General features: G+C 35.2%; 2 protein-coding genes across 2 annotated transcripts in view; both read right to left on the bottom strand.

Annotated features, from left to right (window-relative positions):
• The window catches only part of LOC107145747 (olfactory receptor 150-like), a 41,591-nt gene that overhangs the window by 8,375 nt on the left and 8,454 nt on the right, over nucleotides 1-24,762 (bottom strand). Inside the window, exon 3 of the mRNA XM_048795707.1 lies at nucleotides 21,792-21,877. The gene's annotated coding sequence lies outside the window, so the exon portion shown is untranslated. The remainder of the gene's footprint in view (nucleotides 1-21,791; nucleotides 21,878-24,762) is intronic.
• Nucleotides 22,987-24,555, bottom strand: LOC107145961 (olfactory receptor 149-like). Its single transcript, XM_015490021.2, is given in 2 exon segments — nucleotides 22,987-23,964; nucleotides 23,967-24,555. Coding segments are annotated over 2 exon segments (972 nt in total). The 5' UTR covers nucleotides 24,082-24,555; the 3' UTR covers nucleotides 22,987-23,107.

The raw sequence follows: 24,762 nt of genomic DNA, 5'->3' as shown, positions 1-24,762 counted from the left end.
ATTCAGGATATGTATCCATGTGGAGCCTCAACATGAATAACTTTCACTGTTCTGTTATTTCCAGTCAAAGGTATCTAAATACAGTGTGAGTGGCAAGTGTCACTTTTATTGCTAACTCTCTTTAGAGGGGCAGTGTTAGAAGAAGGTGTTTAATGCAGTGGTTTAGGAAGCATCAGCTTCATCATGAACAAAATGAAGAAACTGATGTGGATAAAACTGTCCACGAGCATGTGTGTGTGAAAGAAGCTGTATGATCACATCTGTGTGTGTCTCATTCATAATCAACTTTTCTTGGGAATTACAATTACAGAGAGACTCCAAGACATAAACACTTTAACAAGCTCCCTTGCATTACCTAAATAAATCCCAGTCTTATTAATCCACTTTGCCTCATAACGCAGCTCACAGATGGGGACCAAATACTAGAGGGAAATAATCAATGTCATAGTGTGCATGAGAAGCATCTCATAGGAATGATTCCTTTGAGATTAATTAATATAAAAAGTACTCTTCGTGGTGATTTCCTTTGAGAGATCTTATAGCTTGGTGTGAGTGGCAAGAGAAGATTTTGTAAATGTGTTTCTTGTTAGGAGCTTTCCAATAATTTAAGGAGCAAGGGTTATTTTCTCAATTTTAGCAAATGATGTTAATGGAAAGCATACCCTGGTATCAAGGGTACACATCATCTATTGTGAGAGACATGAGGGCAGAAGAGGGTTTGGGAGTGGGACAAACTCAGGGCTGAATGCTAGCAAGACCACATAGGTGACACTGAGAATACTGCCTAAGCTCTCAGTCTCACTTTTTTGAAACCACAAATGAGTGATAATAACAAATTATTTCTATGAGAATTAAATGAGGTGAGAACGTAAAAGACCAGGCAAAGCACTCAACTCATATTGAAAGCTCTATAAATCTTGGCTGATCACCACCATTTCCTGGTGGTAGCTTTACTTCATTCTGTGCAAACTACAGTTACACTTTTAATAAGGCTCTTACTTGCTTGTCTACTATAAATCCCATTCAATCTAATGTACCCTTTCCTCTTGTGTTTTTGCTTCTGTCAAATTACGTTTACAAATTCTTAATTTTTTTGTAGCAGTTACTAGCAGGAGCATTGATATTTCTGATGTTTCCTGAGAATTTGGGCAAATTAGGAGCTGGGTCATTTCATGACTTCTTTTTTTTTTCTGGCTTTGCATTGTCTTATATTTTTAAAAATTAACTAATTAATTAATGTTACAGTAGAATGCATTTTAACATATTGTACACAAATGGAGCACACCTTCTCATTCCTTAGGCTATATGTGGTTCAGAGTCACTCTAGTAGAGTACTCATACATGTATATAGGGTAATAATGTCTGTCTTTTTCTAATTTCCTTCCCATCCCCACAAGCCCACCCTTCCCCTTACTCCCCTCTACACACAAAAAAATTCCTTCATTCTTCCCTATCCCTTTGCCCCACTATATATCAGCATCTGTTTATCAGAGAAAACATTCAACTTTTGGTTTGGGGGGACAGGCTTATTTCACTTAGCATGGTATTCTCTAGTTCCATCCATTTACCTGCAAATGCCATAATTTTATTTTTCTTTAAAGCTGAGTAATATTTTATTTTGTATGTGTACTGCATTTTCTTTATCCATTCATCTTTCGAAGGGCATATAGGTTGGTTCCATAGTTTCACTATTGTGAATTGAACTGCTATAAACATTGATGTGGCTGCTTCACTATACTATGCTGATTTTAAGTCCTTTGGGTATAAAACAAGGAGTGGGATAGCTGGGTTAAATGGTGAATCCATTCCAAGTTTTCTGAGAAATCTCCATACTGCTTTCCAGGTTGGTTGCATTAATTTGTAGTCCCTACAATAATATATGAGTATATCATTTTCCCCACATCCTTGCCAACACTTACTATTGCTTGTATTTTTGATAATTGCCATTCTGACTGGAGTAAGATAAAAATCTTACAGTAGCTTTGGCTGCATTTCTTTAATTGTTACAGATGATGTATTGTCTTATAATTTGTTAGTTGTAACTGAAGCCCTTATACTAGTTGAATTGACATAAACTGTGCAATTCCAATGTTAATTTAAATAATTACCATTTTAAATTTTATATTTATGTTTTAAATTCTTCTTTTTTTAGTTAGACATGAGAGTATAATCTATTTTGATATATTGATACAAGCATGGAATACATCTTATTCTAGTTAGAATCCAAGTCTTATGGATGTACACCATGGTGAGATTCACTGTGGTAAATTCATACATATACATAGGAAAGTTGTGTCAGATTTATTCCACTGTCTTTACTTTTCCTATCTCCTTCCATTCTCTTCATTCCGCTTTGTCTAATCCAATGAACTTCTATCTTCTCTTTCTCCTCCTTATTATGGGTTAGCTTCCAAACATCAGAAAACACTCAACCTTTGGTTTTTTTGGAATTGGCTTATTTCACTTAGCATGCAATATCTATCATTTTTATGGAACTATGATTTCAAGAATTCAAAATGATTGTGAGAACTATCATGGGAAAAAGATACTTAGCCAAATTTGCTTCAATATCACATAATTATAAATTAATGTACAAAGTATTTTGTATTAAATTAAATTAAAATACTTTGTTATATACAATACTGGATGTGATGGTTAATAGTAAGAGTCAGCATGATTGGGCCAGAAGTGACCAGAATTAGTCAAATATTTTTCTGAGTGTATCTATGAAAGTGTTTTCAATGAGACTAACATTTAAATAAGTAGACTAAGTAAAGCACATTGCCTTCCTAATACAGATGTCCACCTTCCAGTTTTAAGACTTGAATAGAACAAATAGATTAAATAGGAGAGAAATTTGGTGGTTTTATTGATTGATCTGGCACATGTTTTTTTTTTTTTTTTTCCTACTCTCAGACTGAAATTTACAACACTGGCTTTCCTGATTCTCAGGTCTTCAGAGTCACACTGAGCTTATACCGTTGACTCTCTTGCATCTCCAGCTTGCCAACTGCAGACTTGGGATTTCTTAGCCTCCATAGTTGTGAGCCAATTCCTTGTAACACAAACACACACACACACACACACACACACACACACAGTCTTTGATTTATGATGAATTGAATTATCTTTTTAACTTCACAATGGTGCAAAAACAATACATATTCAGTAGAAACTGTACTTTGAATTCTGAGCTTTGAAGTTTTCCTGGACTATCAATATGTGATATGATAGTCTGTCATGATGCTGGGCAGTCACAGCAAGCCTCAGCTCCCAGTCAGCCACAGGATCACCAGGGTTAACCACCAATACTCTACATTGTGCTATGTTGCTCAGAGGATGTTCAGTAGGCTAGGTGTATTAAATGCACTTTCAACTTATAATATTTCAATTTAAAATAAGTTTATCATCATGCAACCTTATCATAAATCCAGGGTTATGGCACTCCTTCCTATAGGTTATGGTTCTCTGGAGAACCATGACTAGCATGACTCATCCACGGCTGTCATTTGTAAATTTCTTAGTGTACGCTAAGCCCTGAGCTAAGCTCTTGTCATGGAGACATCACTTAATAGTCACATTAATCCTACAAGTTAGACAATTTTCATCCTCCTAATAAATTTGACAATACGGTACTCAGAAACTTTGCCTAATGATACACCAATGGCAAGTTGGCTGAGTGTGAGTTTAAATTCAGATTCATCTGACTTTAAAGCTCAAAAAACACTTTTTTAAAACACTATTCTTTGTCACTAATATGCCTGAAGACCTGTTTCCAAAAAAATTGTCAATTGAACACTGCTTTTCTATTGTTTTTATTTTTATTCTTTTTACTTAAAGAATAAAATAGAAAAGAGGGAAGATAATGTATTTATCAAATCCTCATTACCTTCAAATGTCATTTTAGGTAAATTGAAAAACTAAGTCAAGACTTTACAATTCAACAAAATATACTCATATATTTATATTTCTACTAATGAAAATGTAGCATTTTGAATCAGTTGAGAAATTTATTAACAGTCATAACATTTATATATTTAATTCTGTCCCCTGTCAACATAGACCATCACTATTCTTCTCAAAGCAGAGGCTGAGCCCATTACTGCTAGACACTTAATAACATGTAGCAAATGTATAAACTGAAGTCCTGACCATCCATGAAATGTCACCCCAAAGTCATGCTTCCATTTACTTCTTCAACAATGAAGAATTGGACAGTTCTAAACTGTATCTTTGCTTCTCCTTAATATACATAGGTAACTATTATTATTTTTTAATTTTTTTAGTGTATTATAGTTACACATAATAGTGGGGTTCATTTTTTTACATATTCTTACATACATATAATATAATGTGCTCCATTCCAATCTCTACTACTTATATTTTATTTTTCCTCCCTTCCTCCCTGTTCTAACCCCTTTCATCCACTCCATTGTTCTTGATTTACTTATTGTTTTTTCATTGCTGGGGTATAGATATACATAAAGAGTAGAATTCATTGTGATATATTCGTAAATTCCCATCACATAATTTTGTCAATTTCTTTCTGCAGCTCCTCCTCTTTTCCACCACTCCTTTCTCCTACTCAATCCCCTTCCTCTACTCCATGTTCTCCCTACTATTTTTATGAGATCATCTTCCTCTTTTAAAATTCCTTATTTCTCTCTAATTTATGCATACAAGAGAAAACATTTGACCCTAGACTTTCTGAGTCTGGCTTATTTCACCCAGTATGATGTTCCATCCATTTACCAGTGAGTGTCACAATTTCATTGTTCTTTATGGCTCAGTAAAACTCTACTGTATATATAGCCCATTTTTTTTATCCATTCATCGTAACTATCACTGCTAGAAAAAACCAGGATCAACATTCCAACATATTGGCACAGGCAACAGCTTCCTTAGTAAGACTCCTAAAGCTCAAGAAATAAAAACAAGAATAATTAAATGGGATGGCTTCAAATTAAGAGGCTTATACAAACCAAAAAAATTTTTAAAAAATAAGTATATAAAGAACGAGTCTATAGAATGAGAGAAAATCTTTTCCAGGCACTCTTCTGAGAGGGAATTAATGTTCAGAATATTTAAATATCTCAAAAAACTTAACACCAAAAAGACTAATAGCTTGCTAAACAAATGGACAAATTAACTAAACAGATGTTTCTCAAAATAAGAAATGCAAATGACCAACAAATATATAAAAAATGTTTAACATTCTTAGTAATCAGGGAAATGCAAATCAAAACTAAACTGAGTTTTTATCCTACTCCAGTTAAGTGGTAATCATCAAGAATACAAATCATAACAAATGCTGGTGAGATGTGTGTAGGGGAATACACACTCATACATTATTGGTGGGACTACAAATTAGTAAAACCACTCTGGAAAGAAGTACTGAGGTATGGAACCACTATGACTCAACTATTCAACTCCTTAGTATTTAGCCCAAAGAAGTAAAGTTAGCACACTATACTGATATAGGCACATCATTCTTCACAGCAGCTTAATTCATTATAGCAATGTTAGGGAACCAGCCCAGTTGCCTGTCAACAGACAAAGGATAACATTAACTCTTATTCTTGTAGGCAACTTTGTAAATCTTATTTTGCATAATGAGATGATGCTTTATGCCATGATATAAAACTGAAAAACAGAGAAATCAGAACTTAAATATGGCTTTATGTAGGGAAATTATTCAAAGCAAATGAACTTTCAGCTTGGGTCTTGAAGAATAGCTAGAAGTTGTCCAGCAGAGGAATTAAGGTAAGGCAGTCTAGAAAATAAAATAAAGATTTTTAAAGGTAGCATTGTGAATGATTCTATTTTAAGTGTTTTCTGAAACCATCTCCAACATATGTCCTGTGATTAATCTTTTCTGCCTTTAAAAATTTTATATGTTTTCATGAAATATTTACTACATTTTTAAAAATTATTTACATATTTTGCTACCCATGCTTAGATATGAACTTCTTAAGAATAACACCTGCAGACTTTTATAATTCCAGTTTTTTATAATAGCAAGTACTTAACAGATAATGGTTTATTATTAAAAAAATCAGTGAATCAGGCACAATGTTACATGCCTATAATCCCAGGAACTTGGGACTTAGGCTCTAAGTTTGAGACCACCAGACCTAGCACCTTAGTGAGACCCTAAGCAACCTAATGAGAACTTGTCTAAAAAGAAAAAAAAAAAGACTTGGGATGTACCTCAGTACTAGCAAAACAACAACAACAACAAGTACTCAAACATACAAAAAACAAAAAGAACAAGTCAGTGGATGAATAAAATTTCAAAGTGGATATTGAGAAGGTAACAAGGATAAGGCGTAAAGGTGTGGTTCTGGAATACCATGTGGCTTTGAGGATACTGAAGAGGTAGATTGGGTCTGACTGTTAAACTCACAGATAATATACCAAACTTTTTTGTTTTATGTTACTAAATTTGTTGTCAATTTTCATAGTAGTAATATCAGATTAATGACTGCCATTCTGACTGATATGAAAAGAAATCTCAGGGTAGTTATGATTTGCATGTCCCTAATTGCTAAGGATTTTGAAGTCACTTTTGTATATTTGTTGGCTATTGGTATTGCTTTTTTGAGAAGTGTTTGCTTATTTAACTATCCCATTTTTTAATTGGGCTTTTTTTTTGGTTTTAAGTTTTTGAGTTCTTTATATATTCTAGATATTAATCTTTTACCAGTAGAGTAGCTAGCAAAGATATTTTCCCATTTTGTATGCTCTCTCTTTATATTCTTAATTCTTTCCTTTGCTGTGCAGAAACTTTTTGATTTTCTTCCCACATTTTTTAAAATCAGTGCATTATAGTTGTAGATAATGGTGGGATTTGTTGTTAATGTATCTGTATATGCACACAGTATATCAATATGATTTGATTTCATATTGTATACTTTAAAAATAAAATGACATTTGTTGTATATTGAATGTTGAAAAACAGGAAAGAAGCAAAATCAGGAGAACACGAACTCAGAACTGAGGTTCTAAGTTTGAGACCACCAGAGTGGGACCCTAAGCAACTTAATGAGATCTTTTCTGGTAAAATAAAAAGAAAGAAAAGAAAAAAAGACTTGGGATGTACCCCAGTAAGGGCAGCAAAACAACAAGAAGAAGAAGTACCCAAACAAACAAAAAATAAAAAGAACAAGTCAGCGGATGAATAAAATTTCAAAGTGGATATTGAGTAGATGACAAGGATAAGTGGGAGAGGTAAAATTTGCATGAAAAAACAATTGTTTAAAATTCACATTTCAGATAGATCAATATATGGTTAGAAAAAAAAAAAACTTTTTTTGACATTTCCTTATGGGAATTATGAGATAAAAGAGCACACATCACATCACATGGACCTGCTATGAATTAGCTAGATTTGTGGAATTTGTGCTCTTGAGAGCAGTTGACTCATAAACTGCCACATTATCAATGGTGTAAAAATAAGACAATCTTGTATAATATGGGTTTACACAATCAGTTGTAATCTTCTACTATAATTTGAGTCTTTTTAATGAAAAAGGCCCTGGTTCGCCATTTTGCTTCCATCAGAACAGATAAGAAAGACTTTGCTTACTTTGATTTGATCTGAAAACAAAATTGGATTGAAGATGAAAGACATTCTGAGAACAGCAGCATAGTCCTACAGGGAAATCAGAATGTTCAGTGCACAGAAAGGGATGATATGAAATGAAATCTCAGGGTAGTTATAATTTGCATGTCCTCAGATCTGCTCCCATTTCATGGGTCAGAGTGCACTGTGAGCTATGTTATGCCTACTGAAGCCAAACTTATTTCTTAGTTGTGAGGGTTGATCACTTAATACATTTGGGACATTGTGAAAGTAGTGTAAACTCTGTAAGCTTTGATTTCTTCAGAGAGAATGATCATAGTATCATATACTAGAGTAACATTATAAATACCACATTTGAAGTCCTGGGCAAAGTGCATGACAGATCAGAAAATCTCAATAATGATTATTATTGCAATTGTTACATCATATTCACAGTTGTTTGTATTGTTATTTAAAAATAAGCCTAGGGTGGATTTTGGACAATCACCAAATGATAAGGAAGAAGCACAGCAGAAATTTTTTCCCAGGGTGCTTACTAATTCTTCACTTCAGACTTTTAGCCTTAAATGTTACAAATTGCAGTTGTTTAAAGCCATCCAGTTTTAGCAACCAATACACTATGCAAGATTTGAAAGTTTTGATTTTCATTGACATTCACCAAGTGTATTGAATATTGTGATTTACTTATAAAGCAGGAATGCTGGGACTTGGGTTGTACTCTGTAATAGCACAGTGGTGGACTGCTTGCCTAGCATGCACAAAGCCCTAAGATAGATTTTCGGCATCTTGAAGAAAAGGAAGAGAGAGGTGGGGAGGGAGAGAGAGGGAGAAAGAAATAAAAGATCCCAGAAACACTTCGAATATTTTAATTTGTGAACTGAATAAAAGCATCTGGTAGATGATGCCATAAACTCATCAGGAGTTCTTAAAGAGCCAATGAATGAAAAACAATGACTTCTTTTCTTCTGGAAACAAAAGAAAAATGTTGGGGAAAAATGGAAAAGTGTGTATTATAAGAATTACTTTGGTTCTATGTGAAGAGGAAGTTATTTGATGGAAATAAAAATTTTATTTAAAATTCTTACCAAAAATATTCATAAATATAATCTTGAGATAATAATTGTAATATATTTGAAAATTAATTTACTTTGAAGTGTTTGAAATTATTCTGCAAAAGTGGAATTTTAATCTGTTGATTTTTAAATAATTTTTACAGCTTTGGGAGGAACGGGAAGTTAACATGGCATGAAGTGCAGTTAGGACCATGGAGATTCTGTTATGCCTCCTCCTTCTGGGAACATGTGCAATGTTTCCCAAGATGGGTGCCCAGAGGGACAGGAAATGTGATTTTCTTATACAGTCTCCTGTCCTACTGAGTAGGGCTAACCACAAAGGCAAGAACTCCTTGGGCTGACTTGCATATAGGCAAAATGGGCACTGGAGTGTGGAGAAGCTTTTGAGTGAAAGTGAAAAGCTCATGTTGTAGATTTGAAATGAAGTATCCCAATCCAAGTGTGGGTTTAGCTTTTGAAGGAGTAAAAGATGAATCTCACATCTGCTTAAATGGAAGGTGTTCTGAGAGAACATGACATGGAGAACCAGGGTAGCTTTGTGTAATCATCAGTAAATACTTGAGTGTGTATTCTTTGCCTTACTGGAGCTTAAAGTAAGTTGAAGAAAGGGAAATAAAAATGGATATTCAAATGATTCCATAAGTACCACAAGCAGAACAGGCTAAGAAGAAATAGCCATTTTCTCTGGAAAAAGACTGAAGACAGAGGGATAATGTGGGAAGAATGTGTTAGAAAATGAGTTTCAAAGATGAGTCCCTATAGTAAGAGAGGTGCATTCTCTTGAGACAAATTCTGGTATATTTTCCATTCATTATCACTACTCATAGTAACTCAGTCTCAAGTGAAAGAAATAGGTTGACAGCAGATTCCTCCTAGACTCAGATTTATAGACGACATGATTGATAGGGAATTTCCTCAAATTATGCTTAATTTGACATATGACATAATTTTAGGTCTCCCATGGGACAACCCTAAACAACTTATCTCATTCACCTATATTACCTCAAATAAAGGTGTGAACAAACTGCAGTTTGGACTAACATGTCTGTGCATAAACCTATATGAACAAAGTAGACTTTATTACCTGGAATCAAATCAAATGAATTTACCTATCCCCACTTTCCTAAAAAAGGCAGATAAATATATTTTCTGGCTATAGAATTTCAGGTCATTTTACTTAACAATATAGTTCTCTCTTTTTCTTCTTAGAAATTTCATTGTAGTTCATTTTATGTATTATATAATGTACTGAATATCTACATAGTAAAAAAATTTTCAATGCCAGCATAGATGAAATTATGCTCTATACTGTGTGTGGAGAATGTGTTAGCTCACATTGAGCTGAGTTCCAGTTATCATTCTACCACAAGATTTTCTGTTTATTCATCAAGTGTCAACAAATTTTTATTTTTACATCTTTATAACACATGAATGAAAATCAAGAAAAAGTGCATATTTCTCTAACAACTCCTTGATATTCAAGAAAAGAACATTCAAAAGTTATCACATCTGTACTAGAAATTGTCACAGAAGCAGCTCAGGACTGTTCCTTCAAGATCTTTGAAAACTATTGTTCAGAACATCATCATTATTTTACAAATTCTGGAATTATTCTACAAAGTTAAGCATAATAAGGGTGAGGGTAAAAAACATATGTAGCTTCTTGAGATTGATCTGATATTAATATATATGTTATGAGGTACATATGATTTTCTTATTAGTATGAGACAGAAATAAGAAAATCAATAAGGGTCCTTTGGACGGCAAGGTGTGTTCTATATCTTAGAGATGTGGTAATAAAATATTTGTGGGGAGGGATCCTTCATGGAGATTATGGTCCAGTACAGTTGGACAATAATAAGTCAAATGCAAACTAGAAGGATTGAAAATCACTATTGGAGAATTGTATTTTCATTGTGGCTGAGAAGTAAGTTTAATTTACAGTTGAATAGAAGATTGAGGCAAGTTGATGGAGGTAAATTCTTATAAACATTTTTAACAGTTTTAACATAGAACTGAATGCTTTGAAACATAATAAAAATTTTATAAATGTCATTTCTATATATTGTTCCATTAATAAGAAAAAATATAGTGGATATTGTTGTTAAATACCTCACATAATAAAATGGAAATTACATACACATAAGCCTTGTAAAACAGATCAAGCAATACAAATACAATCCTCACATATACATATGTATTATGAGTTATCCTCCACAAAAATATGGATCAGATATTTGTATAGATATATGGATATGAATAGATATATAGATATTTTTCTAGGAAAATAAAATGAAGTAAGAACATAAAAAATGAGTAGCACATAGAAAATTCAGAAAATGTTTTCCTGTAGTTTTCAAAGGGGGGAATAGCCTTCTCTCTGTCATTACAACTTTTAGTTTTATAGGGTGACATAAAGGCGACTTTGCATTGAGGTGTTTCTGTCACATAGAAGGTCGGCTGATGACAACACAAGCACAGTTTTATGCCTTTTAAATGAGAGAAAAGCAACTTAACCAAGGTTAAATTCTCATGCTAGCTTTGAAAGTAGAAGTGTCGCTTTGCTGTATCTGTGGACATAGTGCAAGAGAGAGGAGCAGGGAAGAGCATGATGTTATTTGGAGGTGAACATACTTTTCTCCTTAATGCAAAGTTTTTGAAGACTTCAAAGCTTAGAGGTGTCAGAAAGAATACAACAATGGCCTGCCATGTAGAAGAGGCACCGAAGTGAAAAAGAAACACCTTGTCTCCAAAAGTATGAGAACTTCTTCTAGAAAGATACAAAAAAGAAAAAAAAAAATGTAGATACTGTTATTGTTACCAAGAGCTCAGTTGTAGTCCCTGATGCTAATCCAATAACAAGGACACAGTTTTGGAAAAATGGGGAAAAAAGGTTTTATTGCTTTATTGGCAAAGGAAAAATGCCAGGATCTCCTGTGATTCTGCTCATTGGGGGAATAGAGGGTATTTATAATTTATTTTCTATTCTACTTTGTTATGTGACAGTTCATATTACACATAGAGAGCACAATTTTTCATATCTCTGGTTGTATACAAAGTATGTTCACACCATTCCTGTCTTCATACAGATACTTAGGATAATGATGTCCATCTCATTCCACCATCTTTTCTACTCCCATGCCCCCTTCCTTCCCTTGCCACCATCTAGAGTTCCTCCAGTCCTTCCAAGACCCTTCCAACCCCACTATGAATCAGCCTCCTCATATCAGAGAAAACATTTGGCATTTGGTTTTGGGGGATTGGCTAACTTCACTTGGCAATACATACTCCAACTCCATCCATTTACCAGAACAGAGGATTTTTTAAAAGATGATTAAAAGATTACATTTCAGGTATGCCCTGACATGTTTGCTTTAAAATAAGCCTCAGGGGCAGAGCAAAAAAGCCTTCATTTAAACCACTATTACATTTCCCCACTGTCAATTTCTGCCTTCCATTTCTATGTAAAACTGGGTGGCAATATCTCCAAGCTGCTTTCTGTTGACAGAGGGTAAAGTTGGGGGGAAGTGACTCCCAATCCTTGTTTTCTATCTTGAGAGGCATAGACAATTAAGGTTATTTAGCATCTGGGCAGTTCAGAGGTCCATGGTAGCCATACATAGGTCAGGTATCATGCTAGGACCACAATAAACAAGACAGAAAAACTTTATTTTTTGGTAAAGAATTAGCACAAAAACAATGTTTTAGCCAGTCTCTGAAAACCATGAAGTCAGTAACTCATTAAAGCTTAAGATGGCACTGACATGACTGATTTGTGAGTGGAGGCCATTTAAGACTTTAGAACATGAATACAGTTGTTAGAAACACACAAAGCATTTAGTTTTTATGGCACAGGTGTCCCCTTGAGCTGTAGTTAAGATATGTAATGTCATCTGATTTCTGTAAAATAGCTTTTTATTGTTAGCATTGTCTCTATGTTTAGTAGAGGAATCCCTTTAACTGTCATTTACAGATCTCTTGGCAAAGTTAGTTAGACCTTTTATGTGTCAGACACATTGCTTCTCTTAGACCAACCTGAGGGAGTATTTTGTACAGTTCAAGGAAAGAAGGCAGAAACTCTCTGAAAGAAGGAGCTTCAGCAGCTGCTAGGTCAGTCCCTGAGTCACTCCCTTTACTTACAGAAAAACTCCTCTGATTTAGCTGAAGGGAAATTCACCCAATCTCCTAATTCCCCAGCAGTCACCTTTCAAAAAACTTACCAGATACCTTGAATCCTCAGCATGGAAGGTAGGGAGGGAGGTGTCCAATGTGCTCGACCTGCCCAAGAAAATTGGAGCAGGGGTTGCACTGGGTCCCATCTAGGTTGCCAATTTGTTACCAAAAGTTTGGTACTTGTCCCTGATGCTAATCCAATAATGAGGACATGGTTTGAGAAAAAGGTAAAAAAAAGTTTTATAGCTTTAGTAGCAAAGGAAAAACACAGGGGACTCCTGACCTAGAGGCTGAGATTCTGCCAATCCATGGAAACAGAGAGTTTTAAATGAAGTAATCCAAAGGTTACATTCCAGGTATGTCCTGAAAGGGGACTGAATTCACTTGCTAATTTGGGAGTGGGAGAAAAGGGAAAAACCATGTCCATTTTAAAATAAGCATCTGACAGAACAGCAAAGACTATATTCAAAGCATAAAGTGGACATGGTTAAACTACCACCAAGAGAATATGTGGGAGCTGAACATCTAATAGATGCCACCAAGAGAGACTTAATAAGGGGGAAAATTGCCTCCAGGAAAATAACTCAAGTTTTCTTTTGCTGTTTGAAAAGACATCAATATGAGAAAGGGGGAAAGAAGTAAATTTACTTCTTGGAAGTCTTCTTCCTTGGTCCCTGCTCCCCCAACCCTAAAAAAAAAAAATTATTATTATTTTTTGAGTGAATAATAGTCTTTGGTTAGAAATTATATTTGTCATTAGTAAAAAAAATAATTTGTATATTTAAATTTTCCAATGGAAGAAATATTATATGCACAAGTAAATAACAAAAAGATCATTTCAAACTATGAGATTCTATAATGAAGTTTGGAAAAAATTATCTCTTTGGATTAAGGGAAAATGAGTATAGAATTATGAAGAAAGTAGAGGCAGTAACATCATCCCTAAACTGAGGAGCAAGGATTATTGCTTAATTTACATAAAAGTATTCCTAGTATTATTCATCATGTATATTATTGTCAATCTTTCCAACTATAGTGCTATCTCCTTGTGAGTTGGAACAACGGTCACTCATCACATGCTTCCATATTTCCTAATAGTGTTCTACAAACTTAGTAAGAATTAGGCATTATACTTTGGGTATTACAAATTGTTATGTTTGGTTATTTATTTAAGAGCTCAAACTTTCAAAAATGTTTGCCAATAAACTTAGTTAAAAAGAATAGGTATACAAAATATTGAGAATATAAAAGGATACTGACCAAATATATTTATTCCCAGAATTAAGATTTAAAAAAAAACTTGCCTAAAATGAGGTATATTCAACCCTAAGGAGTGTTTTGAAGGTTTATAAATGTGTTTAGATGTGAATCAGGTTATTTTGCACAGATGGATCATGGCACATCTCAAAGAGGTGCTGTTCTCTACGTATTTGATCCTGGGTAATCCAGTATTATCCTTGGCACCTGTCTTCCAAGAAATCAGACACTAGCATTAATCTCATGACTTGTAAATATATATTGCTATCTCTGGACTGCTTCCTTATCAAACCTCCAGAAATTGTAAATTTTTACTAAAACAAAATACTATTTTTTATAGGGCAGTTTTTTTTTTTTTTTTCCAAGGAACTTATTTAGGGCAAGTTTCAGATCCTTATTCCTCAAGCTATAGATTACAGGGTTCAGCATGGGCACAATAATAGTATAAAACACAGAGGACACTTTCCCTTGGTCCATGGAGCTAACTGACATTGGCTGCAGGTACATGAATGCAACAGAACCAAAGAAGAGAGCAACAGCTGAGATGTGGGAGCTGCATGTGCTGAAGGCTTTGGCTCTGCCCTCAGTGGAGCGAATGCTCAGGATGCTGGCAATAATGAAGACTTTTCCCCAAGGTAATGAACACGTCAAGATGTCCACACCCAACACTTTTGTTCAACAGTATACTCCAAGATCCAGCTAGTGCAATCAGGCAAGAAAACAAAATTAAAAGGCATACAGATTTGAAAGCAAGATATAAAATCATCTTTATTTTTAAATGGCACAAGCTTGTCTATGGAAAATACTAAGGACTCATTCGCAAACAATTATGAGGATGAATTTTAAAGTTCACGAATATGGAGAATTCAAGATCAATAGAAAAACTGAATTGTATTTCTCTACAGTTGCAATGAACAATCAAAAATTGCATTTGAAATGACTTGAAAAAGAATAAAATATTTTGTGATACATTAAATAAAATAAATGCAAGGCAATTTGCCTAAAATTACAAAACATTGTTACAAGGAATAAAAGCCCTACTTAAATGAAAATACATACCATATTCCTGAATCAACAATACTCAATTTTGTCAAAATGGCAGTACTTCCCAAATTGATGCATAAGCTTAGTGTAATCTCTATTAAAATCCTGGCTATGTTATAGCAGTTAATTACAAACTGATTGTAAAATTCCTACAATAATTCAAGGGTCATAAAAAATCAAAGCAAACTGATGAAAGGAGAATAAACTTGGAGTTCTCACATTTCCCACTTGAGATGTTACTACAATGTAACTATAATCAATATAGTATGGTATTGTCATAAGTTCAGATGCACAGTTCAATAAAATAGAATTGGAAATACAAAAATAAACTCACACCTATGAAGAATTAAGTTATTATAAGGTTTTATTGACAATTCCATGAGGAAAAACTTTTTTTTTTCAACAAATGATACTAGGTCAATTAAATTGGGACATGTAAAGCAATTAATTTGGATTGCTTTTTCATACAGTTCACAAAAAGCAATTAAAAATGTGCCATAGAGCTAAATGTAAGATCTATTACTCTAAGAATATTAGGGAAAGAAACACAAACCTAAATCCTTATGACCTTGGATTTGATGGTAAGGGCTTTAGATAAGATCCCCAAACCAGAGGCTAACACAGAAAAAAAAATAGTAAGTTGAACATAATAAGAATGAGGGAAAAAGAACTTTTCTACACGGTTGGTAGAAATATGAATTAGTAGAATCAGTATGGAAATCAGCATGGAGGTTCCTCAAAAGGCTAGAAATGTCAACATCATATGATCCAGCTATAGCACTCTCTGGTATTTATCCAAAAAATTAAGGTCAATATACTATAGTATTGGATGCATCACAATGTTTACAGCAGCACAATTAATAATAAATAATAAAAGAAAAAAAAAGAGGAAAAAAGAAAAGAAAAAAAAAGAAGAGAAGAAGTTACAGACATAAGGCAGGTATGTCTTCAATCCAAACATTTTATTCTATGACTTTTTTCAGAGATAAAAATCAACTAGAACAAATGTGAAAAAATGAATATAACTAAGGAGGACTGAAATCAGTATGGTTGAAGAGAATTCCCAAGTAGAAAATAGTGGTGGAAAATTATACAATTGTAATGATTCAAGTTGATAGTATTGGGCTGTGAATGTGAACTAAAAACAAATTTGACAAGGATAAGCCAAATGTTTGTTGTGGGCATTCAGCATGAGGAGATAAATGCTATAGAATTCCTCATCTTCAGAATGATACCATCTTGAAGGGGACGGGAGGCCAACATTAATTTACTGTGCTGAACATGACTGTGGGGTCCTGTAGGAACATGGTCATTATGGTGCTAGCCCAGAGTGGGGTCAAAGAAGGCTTTTTAAGGGAACCTGAGTGTAGACATATAAGTAGAAATGATTAAGCTCTGCACAACATTCAAATTGGAGAAGCAATGACCTGACAGTTCCCCATATCAAAGTCCCTGGATCCAGAGAAGAAACACCTATAAATACCAGTAATTTCTTTATAAGAAAGAGAGTATTCAAAATGAGGGAAGTGGTAGATACCCAAGAGAAACTGTATCTGGTGAATTGTGCTTAATTCTGGGAGGCTATATTTTATGACGGTGGTATATAGATTGCAATTATTCAGAAAAATTTAATATTTAGATTAAAATAATTTACACCTATTATCTATATGACAGTAACAACAAACAGGATCTATTGTATGAAACCTCAAAGGGAGGATCTATAGCCATAAAGATATGTTTTATCTTTATATCTTTACCATTAAACATACCTGGAAGCTGTATGAATTGAATTATGAAAAAAGATAATTTTCTGCCTTCATATTTGTTGCAAAAAGAATGAATAATCATTTTCAGGTAGATCTATGGAATCACTGTTATATTATAAGGAGACTCAAGTTTATGAAAGTCCTCTTACCTTCTGAGAGTAAAAGGGTCTAGAATAATTGGAATTCAGTTAATCTTTCTCTACTTGGAAACAGAAATGCAGGTTATACATTAGCTTTAGACCAAAAGCCTCTGGATGATTTTGGTGGTGGCAGTTCATCATAGACTCCTGGGCTCTCATTTCCGTATGGAATTAAAGTGCAGATTTCAATATACGAGGAGCTCACTTACATATTATAAATCAAATGCCACAATTCCTCTTTGTAGATTCCTCAAATGCTACCCAAGAAACTCATTAAAATGATTTCATTTTGTCTACAGTTCTGATCCATAATAGATGCCATAAAAATATATAGGTAGAAGCTCTCCCAAGATTTTCTTTCACCAGGGATGAGCTGTTACGATGTAAGAGCAGTTTAATTTTGTTTTTTTCATCATTCGTATGAAACTGTCATTAGCTCCCTTGTGTATAATAATGTCTCTGGGCCGAAAAAGTAGTAGTTTATTAGGTAAAGGACCAGAAATTAAAGCCTCATAGATACAGTTCTAGGAGGACTTCATGATAACAACTTCCTATCTGAAAATGATAACTGAAATGTTTAAAACCATGATTTCAATCCTTGTTGTTTACTGAAGGCTTGGAGCAATATTTAATTATTTGTAATTATTAGTGAAAGTTGCTCTGTATAGGTCTCTGTAGTTTTCAAGGCATTTATGGCATCACCTCAGAGAAGGGATTGGAGGGTAAAAGGTGTTGACCTAAGGAACTTAGGAAATGAGTAGAGTTTGCAACATAGACACAAAATAAATTGTGTAGTCTCCACTCCAATTGTAATTTATAAAGGTAGTTTTCATAAAGTTACAGGTAGACCATTCTAAAAATCATCATAGTTGTATACTTAAAATAAAAACAAAAACAAAAACAAAAACAAAAAAAGCACATTGGTGAATAATGGCAAGTAGGTTTATGTCATGATATAAAACTGATGCAGAGACGTCAGAACTTAATGTTTTAAATAGGGAAATTATACAAAGTAAATGACTTTCCAGCTTGAGTCTTAAAGATAAATAGAAGTTTGTCCCACAAAGGAATTAGGAAAAGGTAACCCAAGAAGGGGGGGAGTGGAGCTAAAGATACAAAAGAGAATGATTGAATTTAAATGTTTTCTGAAATCACCTCCAACATCTGTATAGGATTAATCATTTCTGTCTTTATTGGTCTAGTCAATATTTTATGTATTTTCATTAAATATTTACTATATTTTATATTTTAATTATTTCTGTGTCTGCCAACCATGCTTAGCTATGAGCCTCTTAAGATTCAGAGACCTTTATAATTCCAGTACTTATCATAAAAGTAATTAATATATAATAGTTCATTATCAAACAAGTAGGCCAGGCAGAGTGGCACACCTCTAACCCCAACCACCCAGGAGGCAAATGCAGGAGGATTGCAAGTTCAAGTCCAGACTCAGCAACTTAGCCAGAGCCTATCTCAAAATAAAAATTAAAAAGAACTGGGGACATACCTCTGAGGTATTGTGCCCTTGGATTCCATTCCCAGTACAAAAACAAACAAACAAAAAATAGCAAAAGTAAGTGGATGAATAAAAAAGTGCAAAGTGGATTTTGAGTAAAAGACAAGAAGAAGAGAGATGGATGTAGTGCTGGAGTACTGTATGGCTTTGAGGAGACTACAGAGATAATTGATTCTAGTTATTAATCCACAGATATTATACTAAACTACTAAGTTATTTTAATTTAATTTTAAGTGACAAACAATTATCAAAGAATTAGAGCAGCATCATGTAGTTTGCATTGTGGAAAGATAGTACTTTAGAAATTAAATTAATTATGATCATAACCCATCTTAAGATGTCTGTCCACATTCTTCAAGCTACTCCAGAGATCACCTTTAGAGTGTCTTTGTGGCCTGAGGGATCCCCATGTCCTCTGCCTTAGGGCTGTCTCTGGCCAAAGAAGATTTTCCAACTTTCTTTAATGCTCCCAAGAACATCCACTAATAAATTTGGGGCAATAGTTGATACAAAAATACCCCAGCTTCCTTTGTGCCCAGGTAGAATAATGGAGATCTTCCTCCACCATTTTTCAGAGGATTCCCAATGGGATTAAGCCACAGTTCTTCATAGTGGTGAACCATAAATATATGCTTGATTGGCTGTTCTTTCTTTTCTCACTAATCCCTTACCATGCTTCCTGGGAGTATCTTCCCAATGAGCTTATATCCCAACCTTTGGGAAAATCCTGAGTAGATTTCCTGTTTTTTTCCTCCTCCTCCCTCCTCCTTCCTCCTCCTCCCTCTTCCCATTTCTCCTCCTCCTCCTTCTTTTTTTTTTATGAAAGGAAATCTTGAGGAGAGGTTGATGATGTTACCTTTGTGCTATGCAAAGTTGATATATTTATAAAATGGGCTACTACACTTTGAAAATAATCAATAAATTAATCTCAGACATGCAAATACATAAGTATCCAAACAACATTTATATGAAAAAAGCAAATATTAACAGCAAACATCATTGATATAAGGTTCAAAACCTTGTTATATAATGTTTAGAAACAAAAACATATGAGGGAGGGGCTGGGGATGTGGCTCAAATGCTAATTCGCTCTCCTGGCATTCGCGGAGCACTGGGTTCGATCCTCAGAACCACATAAAAATAAAGATGTTGTGTCCACCGAAAACTGAAAAATAAATATTAAAATATTCTCTCTCTCTCTCTCTCTCTCTCTCTCTCTCTCTCTCTCTTCTCTCTCTCTCTTTAAAAAATATGAGGGAAAACTCAAAGAAAACATAGAATTCAGGAAAATTATGGCATGTAGAAGGAGTAAAGTGAATGGGATCAGGTCAGAAACTACTTGGAATTTTCACTGGCATTGCTCTTTTCCTTTAGTGGGTAGAGGAAATAAACACATGTGTGCTTATTGTATCATGGTACAAAAATATTTTACATATTTTCCCACTAATATTATCTTCTGATTTTTTAATACTTGATAAAACACATTTTAAAAAGGACAATGACAGGTGATTCATGACATCATTATAGGATATCATTGAAATGAGAATTAAATTAATTGTTTAAGCCCTGGAATATAAAACAAAGGAATGATAAGTAATATGCAAGATTGTTTCTCACAAATCAAGCATTCCAATAATGACAGGCATTGTTACCCTTCAACCCCCGTCAACCAGTACACCATGTAGAAATATAATAATGCTATTCTCTTGACTGATTATTTCTGGTAAAGGTAAAATTAGGATTTTTGACCAAAAACTTGCAGTGTGGGTGACTGAGAACATAACTTATGATTGGTTATTCATTAATTTGAGTCAACTTCATTGGGAACAAGTCACTAGGGAGAGCAGGGAATGACTGGTGCAGGGCCTGACCCCTGTGGATATTCCCTTGAAAGCCTCTCTCCAGGGTGTTCCTGTCCTTGTCAGTACCATCATCTGGGCTTCACTTTTAGTGTCTATGTCCTAGTTTTACAGAGTCCGCAGATAAATCAAAACACAGGTCAAATTCAGAACAGGATTTGGCTTTATAACAAATTATGGTATCTTACAGAAATGGTTGGAATAAATGTAGAATCCTTTAAAGAATCTAGAATCTGGGTTGGAGGTGCTGGATGCCCCCTGAGTCATGCTTGAAGCTCGTGAGTATCTCAGGAAGTGCTGCCCTACAGCACTACCTGCTCAAAACATCCTCTGAACCTCTATTCCCATATTCCTCTTCTCTGGCCTCCCTTGTCTTAAAATTTGATTCTTCAATTTCATCTGCCCCTGTGGATTAGTCTGAGGGTTGGGCTACCTGAATTAAGGTTTCTTTGACTGGAACTTTTTCTCAAATGCTTTTGTTTACTGCCACTTATGTGATAAAACCTATAAAAATCTAATCCTACCATGAAAGCCAACCTGGGCCTCCACAGCCCCAGACTGGGCCTGGCACTTCTGCCTCCTGATTGGGAGGACAGTGTTCAGGTTCTACCCAGAGATCCAAGAGCTATCAGAATCTCTCTAAGCTGCTGGGACAGAGAAGTTAATTTGCTTAAGGAGATATGGATGGAGTTTTTTTGTTCAGGATTCTCCCCTAATCCAAGAACAATGTGCTGAGCTGGAGACAAACCCTGAAATCAGAAGCTATAATAAATTTGACCTTCCTGCAAAGACATCTCCTCACAATGGCTCGTGGTTAAAAGGTACCAGCCCAAGAAATTTTCTCTCATTCTCCTCCCCAATCCCTTAAGAGAAAACTGAGAACTATGCTGTTTCTTTCTGGATAATACTCCTCTATTGGTTGGGTCTGGCAGGTTCCTTGGCTGCTTTCTAATTCTGATTTCAATTTCTACCTTGGTCTTAGTGTGAACCCTGGATGTTCTGGTCAGTTGCCCATCTGCTTCTTTTCCTCAGCAGACTCTGACTTTCTTAGTGTCTCTGAAATCCCCAATCCTAGCTTGGGATTACTCATTGAATGATATATAATGAGAAAAATTGGAAAAGAAGCAGGAGCCCATATTTATTCCTATAGATTGTTCTGTTTTGAATGAGCATATGTAGCCAGGAAACTGAGGAAGGGAATCATTAGAGTGGATCCTAAGAGGAATGAGAAGGGTTTGTGATACAGTAAAATTCAAATAACCTGAGATGTATTTCCATTTCCCTTTTAGGCTTTTGTTTACTGAAAAGGAAAAGGTAAACAGCGGCAATAGAAGGATTTTAGGAGGTTCACAGTAATATCACGCAAAAGTTTGCCTACCTTCCTGGACCATGTGCCAGTTCACCCTGGTGGTTACAGGCAGACACATACTGCTGGTTGGGCCTGGCAGGTTCCTTGGCTGCTTTCTAATTATGAGAAGAGAAGATAAAAGAAAAGCCTTTCTTCTGTCTCTACCCACTCCTTTTCTATCACCTTTTTACCAGGATCTTTTCTTCTCTATAATTTTTTTCAAATAATTTCCATTTAATTTGCAGACACATCTGCTTTTTAAACAATATTTTTATGGTTGCATATTAATTATACACAATAGGGGGTTTCACTGTGATATATTCATATATAATGAAATGATATAATTTAATCAAATTCATTCCACAACAAATGTTACAGCATCAGTGTTTCCCAAGCATGATAGTATACTTTTAAAATTCGATCATGAAAATTATACCTGAACTGATTGAAATGAAATATTTCTCATTCATAGCCTAGCTGAACCAAAAAAATCAATAAATAGAGGAAGATAAATCAGAGCAAAACCCTTTTAGTAAAACAAAGAAGCCCAAAACACAGCAAAACAATAGCTGGGACCCAGCAATACTCAGCATTGCCCATTGGTTGTACTGAACAAGTCAAAGACAAGTTCAGATTTTCTAACATGGAATCAGAGCCCAATCCCCTCTCCACGGATCCCTTTATCTCCTCTCTCTTCCCATTCACAAGTTGCATGTCTACCACCAATGCCTATTTCCAGGTCTAAGCCCAAAAGTCAGGGTTTGTAAGTGGTATTGAAGACTGGCATTTCTGCTTCACTGAGAAACCTGCCCAAGGTCCTAGCAAGAAGCATTTTCTTTATACCCATTCTTTGTGGTTCTGAAGTAATAGGATGCTATTGGAAGCCATGAGAATACATCTCTCTCACTTCCCTAACAACCCTTTAGCCAATAAAATAATGGCTTGTCTAATGGTTTGGGGAGACAAACACTGTAGCTAACATGAAAAAACATCAGTGTGAGAAGAATATGAGGTATAGGAATGAAAAAGGATGAAGACAATTAAGACTGAGAAGCAGAAGGTCCATTTTATTTCTGCCTACTGGGAAAAGTTCCCTTTCTCTTTATGAACCCTGTAATGTCCATAAGAAAACATGGAACCCAGTGTCAGAAGACCAACCCTGGAGTCTTCATTTTGCTATTTGTTCTTCACACACCCTGAGACAAGTCACTTTAACTCTCAGCATCTCAGTCCCCCAGGTTGTAAAATGGAGATAATAATAATACCTTATGCAATCCAAATAAAAGTATTTCATCAGCTGTGATGTGTGGCTGAAGTGTTGGCTACTGATCTCTCTCTACAATTATTCAGGAAGGAAGCCCAGCAGGTGGAGGACCTTCCTCATCCTTATTTCTGAGAATGTAAATCAAGGGGTTCAGCATGGGGGTGACCAGATTATTCAGGACCCACACAGTTGCATCCAGCCAGGGGCTTGGGGTTGGCTTTAGATAGATGAGGACCACTGGCATGTAGAAAAGCAGGATGGCCGTGAGGTGGGCACTGCAGGTGGAGAAGGCACAGCGGCAGCACTTTGTAGAGCAGATCTGCAGGATGGAGCAGAGGATGCAGCTGTAGGAGGTGAGGATGAGGAGGAAGCAGCTGAGGGGCATGAGGCCAACACTGATGAACCCCACCATCTCCAGGGCTGAAGTGTCTGCACAAGCCAGCTTCAGCATCACTGGGATGTCACAGAAGTAGTAGTCCACCTCATTGGGATAACAGTAGGGCAGCTGGAAGGTGAGAGTGGTCAGAAAGGTGGTCTGAATGCAGCCCCCAAATGAGGTCCCTGCAGCCAAGATGGCACACACTCTGTGGCTCATGATTATGGTGTAGTATAGAGGGAAACATATGGCAACAAAGCACTCAGAGGCCATCACTGTGTACAGAAAACCCTCAGTGCAGCCCAGAAAATGGTAGAAGAGCTGGGACCCGAAGTCCACGTAGGAGATGGCTCTGCTGTTCTCTGACAGATAGAACAGCATCTTGGGAGAACTCACAGAAGGGAAAAATATGTCAAAAATAGACAGTTTGCAAAGGAAGGAGTACATGTGGGTATGAAGCCAAGTGGAGGAGATAATTGCCAGCAAGATTAGCAGGTTCCCCATGAGGGTGAAGACATAAAAGGACAAAAACAAGATGAAGAGCATGGTCTCCAGACCCTCTGGTTTGGGACTATTAGCAGGACAAACTCAGTTACCACGAAGGGAATCTTCATAGCTGTAAGAAAATCTAACCCTGAGAAGGAGTCTGAAACACCAAAATCTGTACAACAATGTAACATTATTAAGCTTTGACTATGTTTTTAAAAAGAAGCAACTTGACATATGAAAGTCAAGAGCAAAATCTATGTAAAAATTTCAGGTAAAAAGATGTGGCTATTTCAGAGTCAGTCAATCCAATCTTGGAAAAACTATTTTTAAGAGAAATGATTGTTTACTATGACAAGAGGAGAAATTTACATAAATATTCAAAATATCCCCAAGTTAGGAGACTTTTTCCCATAGGTATAATCTTTTTGATCACACTTATATTTTGAATTCTCATATCTTTAAGTAACAAACTCCAATTATCCATTAGACTCTGCAAATAGCAGAAAAAAATAGTGTTAGGAAACTAGGCACTCAATATGAATAATGGCTTTACCTGTTATTCGCCTTACAAAAGAATCTCATAAAAATAGAAGGGAGTCACACAGAGTGGAGGAAGGGGACCAAGAGTGAGGGAGAAAACAGAAGACATGGGGAAGTGTGGGGAAACAGAGTCTACCAAATTATGCTATGCCCATGTACAAATATACCACAATGAATCATATGTACATGATGTACATGTATCTCAATTTTATATATTAATATAAAATTAATGAATGCTTACTATGTTCCAAGCAATGGTTCTGCATTTTAAAAATGTTTTATTTTTAAATATATATATATATATATATATATATATATATATATATATATAA

Source organism: Marmota marmota, unplaced genomic scaffold, assembly GCF_001458135.2.
Source record: "Marmota marmota marmota unplaced genomic scaffold, marMar, whole genome shotgun sequence".
Lineage (NCBI taxonomy): Eukaryota > Metazoa > Chordata > Mammalia > Rodentia > Sciuridae > Marmota > Marmota marmota.
The sequence above is the reverse complement of the archived record's forward strand: the minus strand, read 5'-3'. Positions and strand labels throughout refer to the sequence as shown.